The sequence below is a fragment of the Eurypyga helias genome, unplaced genomic scaffold (genome assembly GCF_000690775.1).
Source record: "Eurypyga helias isolate BGI_N326 unplaced genomic scaffold, ASM69077v1 scaffold29311, whole genome shotgun sequence".
Classification (NCBI taxonomy): domain Eukaryota; kingdom Metazoa; phylum Chordata; class Aves; order Eurypygiformes; family Eurypygidae; genus Eurypyga; species Eurypyga helias.
The window spans coordinates 13,868-22,477 of NW_010232253.1; the positions used below are offsets into that span (position 1 = coordinate 13,868).

At 44.9% G+C, this 8,610-nt stretch overlaps 1 protein-coding gene across 1 annotated transcript in view; it reads right to left on the minus strand.

The window, feature by feature from the left end:
* Window positions 1-1,807: 1,807 nt before the first annotated feature.
* Window positions 1,808-8,610, minus strand: part of LOC104516859 (24-hydroxycholesterol 7-alpha-hydroxylase) — a gene marked incomplete at its 5' end in the record, with an annotated part of 16,509 nt that continues 9,706 nt past the window's right edge. The window contains 3 exons of the mRNA XM_010161338.1: window positions 1,808-1,879; window positions 2,967-3,054; window positions 6,569-6,657. Of these exons, the coding sequence (XP_010159640.1) occupies window positions 1,808-1,879; window positions 2,967-3,054; window positions 6,569-6,657 (249 nt within the window). The remainder of the gene's footprint in view (window positions 1,880-2,966; window positions 3,055-6,568; window positions 6,658-8,610) is intronic.

Sequence of the window (8,610 nt, forward strand, 5' to 3'; positions counted from 1 at the left end):
ATCTCAGAGCCTAACACAGTCCACAGCCTGCTCTTGCAGGATGTTGAAGGAAGCAGACTGTGGTGCTCAGCAGGCACACGACCACACCAAGTCTGAAAATCTCAGCAGTATGCAGGCACTGCACGAGCAGAATTGTGCTGCTGTTTAGGAGAGATCAGAACCTGTGTGCATGGTGTGTCAGCAAATACTCGCAGTTTTAGTTGGCTTCAGGTGCCTTTTATTCATTCTAACCAAATTGATGCTTCCCTGTAGGGACCTTTTAGCTTAAAGTCAAGTTTGCCATTACACAATTTTGCTTTGTTGAGTTAGCTCCTGGGGAAAAAAAAACAATCAAAACAAAACCACACACACAAAAAGAAAACCAAACCCAAAATTAATTTAACAGAAAAATAAAAAGAAATGCACATTAGGAAAAAAATATAGTATCTCTGCAAAACTACAAGATAGCTGAACAGATATTGTGGATATTCCCAAATTTTAAAATTAAAATATACACTTTCAGGCAATGATCATGCATGAAAACCAAGGGAATAGTTTTCAGTTATGGAAGAGGTTCTGAAACAGCAGTTAAGAGTGCAGCAACTCTTTCAGAGTTAACCACTATGAGCAAAATTAGAAGTTGGATGAATCATTTTCCAGCCATATAAATCACTGAAGTTTGTTAAATTGTTGTACCCAAAACTGAATTATACAATGTGTTATTTTCCTACGGATGTTATTCCCATAGTTTTTACTGTTGTTAAAAGTCCGTTTGTGTTTTTTTGCAAATACTTCTAAAATGATGAATAATCTTTACTTAAAAGACTAAAAATACATGCCAGCTATCATCGGATCTGAAATCTGACAGCAGTTGAAGTGTTGGTATCTGAACTTATGTGACAGCTTCTTTGAACAACCCTTACCAGGTATTCTTTGTAGGATTCAATATTTTTAGATTTGTGCCGTTTGTTCTATGAGTAACTCACGTTAAAGGGAAAGCAGAAATGTTCTGGATAAAGACAACCAGTCTGATGAATAGCAATGGCTTTTCTGGCAGTCACTTCTCATTAGTAAACAAACATCACCATCGAACTCCCATTGCATATTCATGCATGGACCCATTCTGAGTCCTGCAGAGCAAACAAAGCTCAGGTTTTTAGGTGCTCCACTGGGACAAACCCTCAGTGTTTCCCCCGCTTGCCATTTTTCTGTTACAAATGCATTTTATTTGCAAAATGTCGGCTTCGATTGTAGGTGGAGCGGCCGGATCTTCGCTTACCTACACGGGCAGTGATACATGCTCATTTATCGTGGCTGCGGATCTGATCCGGAGGCCTCTGCTCAGCACTGACCCGTGTTGTGCGCACACCAGCCCCAGGCACATATGGCGTTACTGATGTGACTCCTTACCACGAGGCACCACTTTGGCCTTGGTTCGAGGAGACCTGGTGCAAGGGACCTGCTTTTCCACTGGTTCTAGCACAGCTTCCATGCAGGATTTCCAAACGTAGCAGCTTTTTGTCCTGAATGTCTGGTTGGTGAGTTTAGTATATGTTATTTGCAAAATCTGTGAATAATCAGGCCCACAAATTAGCAATGCAGCAGGAGAGCTTGGTATTTAAACACTAGGAGGTAGGCAGCCAGGTGAGGGGCACAGGTATGACTGTAGGGGTACGGCATACCACAACGCAGGGTATTTAAAACTAGAAGTAAGAACTCTTAAGGCAGAGAACCAAGCTGAAGATGTAATACAGGGAAGCAGCTCAGTGGTCCATTTTTCCATCCAGGGGTGGCTGGCAAAGGAAGGTAAGTTAATGCTGGGCAGCTTTCATTCCCGGCATTTATACTGGACGCGGAATGGTGCCATGGGTTGTTGTGTCCCCACCAAATGTAAAGGGCTCTGCAAAAAGAAGAAAATCTGTAGAAACCTTTAAATTGGCTCAGTTAATGGAATTATCATCATGCTTTAATATTAAGATATAAACATATTCTTGGAGCTTTGGTCTTGGAGAACCACAAACGGATACTGAGAGCATTTCTTGGCTTTGCTGAAGCCATTGAGCAGGGCCTCCATGGTTAGTTTTTATGTCACTCACTCAGAGAGGATGACACAGGAAATCTTAAGACACGCTAACAGTTTTGAGTATCTTCATCAGCACAATTGCCTGTGGGTGCAGACCCAAGTTACAATCAAAGTATTAATAATCCAGTTCCCTTTTTCATTGTTTTTGTAAGTGGCAGAAAGCAATTACAGAATCCTGTAACGTTTAGGTAGTGATGTGACAAAATACTCTTGTAGGAGCTTTCTTGTATAGACACTGCTGGGGTTACTCTGGGTTTTCTGAGTTAAAATGAAAATCGAGTTACTCATTACATGTTTTATTAACACTCCCCTCAAAATTTTGCTTCATCCCTGGAAGTGTTCAAGGCCAGGCTGGACGAGGCTTTGAGCAACCTGGTCTAGTGGAAGGTGTCCCTGCCCATGGCAGGGGGGTTGGAATTGGATAATCTTTAAGATCCCTTCCAACCCAAACCATTCTGTGATTCTATGATGTAGAACCCCCTTTCTTGGGGCCTACAAGGAAGCTTGGGGGGGACTTTTTACAGGGCCAGGGAGTGACAGGACAAGGGGTAACGGGTTTAAATTGAAAGTGGGGAGGTTTAGATTAGATATCAGGAAGAAGTTGTTCCCAGAGAGGGTGGTTGGCGCACTGGAACAGGTTGCCCAGAGAAGCTGTGGATGCCCCATCCCTGGAAGTGTTCAAGGCCAGGCTGGATGAGGCTTGGAGCAACCTGGTCTAGTGGAAGGTGTCCCTGCCCATGGCAGGGGGGTTGGAAATAGATGATCTATAAGGTCCCTTCCAACCCAAACCATTCTATGATTCTATGATCATACGTAAACACAGTTGAGCATGGTTGCTCCACTAGGCCTGATGAAGAAAGGATACAGAGACATGGAATGCTATATAAATGCATGGATCTTTTACCTCCTTTGGTACTGCATCCAAAACTACAAATTCATATCTGTACAGGAAAAGCACCACAAACAACTGGATTTCCATGATAGCAAACCACCTGCAAGAAAAGGGAGGAAAACATTGGCCACTCAGCCTGCCCACCACACGTGTGTTATCATCAGGTAAGAAAGAGGGTGTCTGACACATTTTACATTCCACGCTTTAGTTCTGCCTCAAAGTTTATCTTCAGTAGGAAAACATCCGTGGCTGTGTTCAGCTTCATTACCCAGGGAAGAACGTGATTGTAGCGGCTGCCCCTTCTTTCCGGTGAAACTTTAGACCGACAGTATCCCTCTGACACCCTATTTTAAACCAGCCCCTTATCATTATGGTTTTTTCCACTGTGTAAACATTTATGTTCTTCTAACGCTTGCTGACTCGAAATAACTTCATAGGAGTGCGAAGACAGTCAAATATAGAAAAGGCTATATGACTAATGGTGCTATATAAAGTTAGATAATACAGCTGGGAGCCTGATGACATCAGAGTAGCTGTGACAGCGGGAGTTATTACTTAGTGCGTCAGCATTAGAATGCAGTATGAGACCCAAGGGCATGAGGGGGTTTTGCTGTAACACTCTCAAGAAAGGTCTTTCTTAGTCAGTCTGGAGGAGCTTTCGGATAACCGCTGGTGAGCCCCTCCACGCTATGACATTTTACTGTCGAGACGTACAAGGGCCTTCTGCCTTCGGGCGCTAGCATGAACCTATGCCGGGTCATGGTTTTAGTTGCAGAATTTAGACGTTAAGTCTTAAATACCTAGTTAAAATAGTAATACTACGTCGCTCTTGTACACAGTTTGTCTTCCCTTATCTGAGAGATGCTGAAAAACTTGGATGAAACAGCTATTGGGGAATTCACTGGTGAGAAGGCCACATGACTGCATGTGGTGTCAGCCTGGATTTGGCCTGGCAGGTGTGAAGAGGCGGCTAATAAGTCCCAGGAGCCCCAAGCTAACTCCTGCAGAGCCGGCCAGATCTGCGCGTTGAGCCACCCTGTGCTCCGGGGTGGGAGGATGCTCGTTTGTTTTGGCGTAGCTTCAGACCCAAATTATCTCTGTGCATTCACATTGGAATTACCTTGAGATAGGGAGTTTTTGATGCCCTTGAGCTCGGGGGAATGCAGTGCAAAGATTTTAATGGCAATTAGCTCAGGCCAGGCAGGACTTGGTAGCCCAAACTCCCTGCTGGTAGCAGCGTACCACAGTGGGCTCCTTACACTCACTGCACTTGGCCCTGGCGCTTGAGGTCCTGCCTTCGAGCCATCCCTGGTTTTGCACAGGTGATGTGACCAAGAGCCAAAACACCTTCAGGTGGCACTGGAGGTGCTGCATTTACAGAGGCCTGTCCTTCAAACACCAGCTGGTGGCCAGCTGACCAGCTCTGACACCTCTGTACCCGTGCTGGCGTTCGTCTGCAGTTTGCCCGAGCGGCAACGGATTTAACCAGTAACTGCAGCACTTCCCACCGTTAGATCTCAAAGCCCTTGGCCAAACAGACTGCTGTCGTTATTCTGCTCTGCAAACAGAGATGCTGAGACACAAGGATGATAAGCAACACATGTGTCCCAGGGTGGCCAGAGGGACAGCCCTGGAGTGGAAGGCAGGAGTGCAGAGTCCCAGTGCATCCCTCTCTCCCACCACACATTGTGCTGAGCAGGAACCAGGAGCTTTCTTGCAGCTACACACCTCTTAGTTCCCATCTGTCTTTTCTATCTGTGACTAGAGCTTCCCTGCGAACACGAGTCACTGATGCCTTCCCAATTTATTCAGTGACAAGGAAATTTGACAGAGATGGGCTTTCTGGAATCTTGCCCCCAGTGCACAGCTACGTGTCGGTGTTGTGCTGGAGCCTGTCTGTGGAGTGAGGTGCTGCAGCAAATGGAGTCAGAGAATGAAACCGTGGCTGTTGTGCTGAAGGACTGACGATGCCAGCATAAGACAGAAGACAAGAGACAGAGCCATGGGAGATAAGCATAGTCACATAGGTGAGTCACCTGGTTAGACACAAGTAGCTTCACTGCCATCAAATTTTCTCTTTAGGTAAAAAAGAAGATGGCTCAGAAATGGCTTTGCAGGAGCTCTGTCCGTGTCAGTCCCCTGGAGTATTTGACAAGTAAGTCATTTTCTGGCTTTTAGTTTGGTGAAATTAGCTTTTAATTTCATTACGAATGCCAATACTGAGGTAAATGAAAAAGCATCTTAAACTTGAAATATCATTTTTTCATTCAGTCATGCCAGGGAAACCTGCAACCTGGGATCTAGATACATCCTTTGATTTCATTGCTGTTCTTCCAATACCACCACACTATTCTTTTAGAATTACTGCTGAAAACTGTGAAGGTATATGTTAGACTGCCAAAGGGTTTGGAAGGACTTTTTGTCTCTCAGCAAGAAAAAGATCCTCCATCCACTGTCTCTGTAGAAATGTTATTGTTTTCTTTCTAACCACAAACTTATTTTAAAGATATTATCAGAGTCCAGAGAACAGCCTGAACAACAAAACAGGTCAGTATATAGAAACAAGCAGCTTTCATAACTATGGTTTTGCAGCTTGCCCTGTACCTGCAGATGCCTCTTGTGAATTCTGCTGTCACCCTTGCTGGGAATGAGGCTGCGCTCAGACTTAGCTCAGGTACAAATCACGGAGGTACAGCAGTGAGTGAGCACGTTCCTCTGACAAGCCTAAATGGTGACTGCAATTTATTATTTTTATGCCTTTAATGTCATCACAAAGTTTATCTGACAGTCATGTGCAGCCTGCTGTAGGGTGCAGATTCAAGAACCCAGATCCTCTGCAACACCCTCTAGATTCCTTGCTCCACACAGGACTCAAGTTATAGTGACCAGTTTTAAGGATTCTTGGTTACTTTCTTCTAAGAGGAGACCAAGTTTTGAAGGCAGAGAATTGAGCATATTGATGTTTGAACACAGAAACAAGGAGCAGCTGGCTCCCTGGGACTTGTTCCAGGAAGAGGGACAGCAGAGAAAACAGCAGAAGGAATGCAGGAAGCACTGAGACTGGCATTGCTGGAGGAGTGAAGAGACAGGATCTGCAATTTAAGCCATCGTACTATTGCGTGGGCCTTAATGGGAAGACAAGATTTAAACAGAGAGGAGCCAGTTAAGACATGTGAAGATCAGCAAAGATGTCAATGGCATCATGGAGGATGGAAAAAGAGTCTCTTAGCTTCATTTATCTTCGTTTTGAACTGGTTTATGGCAACCTAAATGCCTGTGTCGGTAGAATGGCATGTTTGTAAGTGGAACAACTCTCCCTTGATGAAAAGGTGCCTCAGCAGCAGCAGTGCTAGGCTGACTTTCCTCCCTGGGGGATATACCTTGATATGCTGCTCTCAGATTCTGCTTTTACATCATGACTTAACCTGTTTTTTCTAGGAATGAAACCGCTTTCAAATCAGTTTAAACAAGGTCCAGATAATGCTGAACATTAGGGAACTGACGAAGAGCAAAGCAATGAAAACACTTTATCTCCAAGTGTAAGAGGAGCCCAGTTCAAGAGAGTTGTTCTCTGCAGAGTTTGGGAATAAATAAACCCCAGCTGTTTCACTGACCTTCCTGGACACTGATGCTTCCCTCCTCCGAATGCCACAAAGCTGTCCAAGAAAGCATTCTTCTCTAAATTTGCCTCTTTCCAACGATCCTGTGGGAAGAAACTTTTTTTTTTTTTTTTCCAAATCAGTCTTATATAAATAAAGCTTAACTTTATTTCTCCAGGCTAAAAATGACCTTGGACAGCTAATCCTCAATACAAAGTTGTGCTAATGCTGTTTTTTGCATTCAACCTGTTAAGAGCCTGGATTCAAAAGTCAGCCCCAAATCAGGGGGAGGGTCCCATTTGAAACATATGTAGTGCTCAAGAGGTTTTCAAAATCACCCCTAAAGCTTTCTGCCTATACTTCCCCGTTTTTCTGAACCCTACATCTTGAGCTATTGAAATTCCCTAAAAAATGCAACCTTCGCCTTTTAAGTATCTGCACATTCAAAGCAAATGTTCAACCAGTACCTTTCCTCAGCCATAAAATTGTACCCTGGCACGCTATCGGCTCACGCACATCTTGCACACACCCCATTTCTACGACGCCGTGCACAGATAAACACGAGGTGTATGAGCTGTCACATGAGAGGAAGGCGAGGATCGCCCAGCCCCCTTCTCGGGTGCAAAATGGCACATTGGAAAATGAACTCTCCTCAACAAAAACAGCCGGTCTGTAGCCAGGGGCCTCCTTGCTGCAGTCTGAGCTGCTGTAGGAGAAAAGGAACACCACAAGGAATGAGGCAGTAAGGGCTAAAGTTTGGGTGGGTGACACTGACAGAAGTAGATCTCTTGAATGCTGGGCGTCAAACTATACCAGCCTCCAGAAACTCAGTGAAATGCTCCCAAGGTCTTTCAGTAACACCTTGTCAGGTTTACGGTGACTAACTCCTCCAGGGAAGCCGTCTTCGAGAGGATGTAATCTTGTGCTTGTTAATTTTGGGGTTTTCTTTTCAGACAGGGCTGTTTCGAGCATTCTGAAGAGGAAACCTGCTAGCATCACAATCCAATAAAAGCAATAAGAAACCCCTCAGCGGTGAGGAAGCAAGGCAATGGCCATGTCCAAGGCGTACCCACCTATCCCTCATGGAAAAGGGTGAGTTTCTGAAAAACAAGCTATCTTGCTATTTCGGGATAAAGTTATTAAAGAAATAATCTGCTGCATCGGGGTTTATGCTTTGGATTTCAAACAGGCAGGAATTGTTATGAGGGATTTCAAATTGGTGAAGAGTTTGCTGGAAGTTTTGTTTAAATCACTCCTTGATGTATTTCTATAAAAAAGACAAACTGTTCTATATTGGATGGTGCTAAAAAGAGCAGTTACAAGCCTGCCCACACGGCCACCTGGAGTGGAATAATAATCAAGAAACTCTAGATGAACTACTGAATTAGCAGAGCTAATACCTACCAGAAATCATCTGACTGGAAAGACCAGTGAACCAGGGTAAGTATGTGGAGAGGATACAAACAAACGACAGGGAGGGGAGAGTACTTGGAATCACAGAATCGTTTAAGTTGGGAAGGACATTTAAGATCATCAAGTCCAACTGTTAATGTAACATTGCCAAGTCCACCACTAAACCACGTCCCTAAGCGCCAACTTGTAAACACAACTTTTAAGTACCTCCAGGGATGGTGACTCCACCACTTCCCTGGGCAGCCCTTTCTGATGCCTGACAGCCCTTTCTGTGAAGAAATTTTTCCTAATAACCAATCTAAACCTCCCCTGGTGCAACTTGAGGCCATTTCCTCTTGCCCTATCACTTGTCACTTGAGAGAAGAGACCAACACCCACCCCTCTGCACCCTCCTTTCAGGGAGTTGTAGGGAGCGGTAAGGTCTCCCCTGAGCCTCCTCTTCTCCAGGCTGAACACCCCCAGTTCCTTCAGCTGCTCTCCACAGGACTTGTGCTCCAGACCCTTTCCCAGCTCCATTCCCTTCTCTGGACACACTCCAGCACCTCAATGCCTTTCTTGCAGTGAGGGGCCCAAAACTGAACACAGGATTTGAGGTGCAGCCTCACCAGTGCCCAGTACAGGTGGATGATCCCTGCCCTATTCCT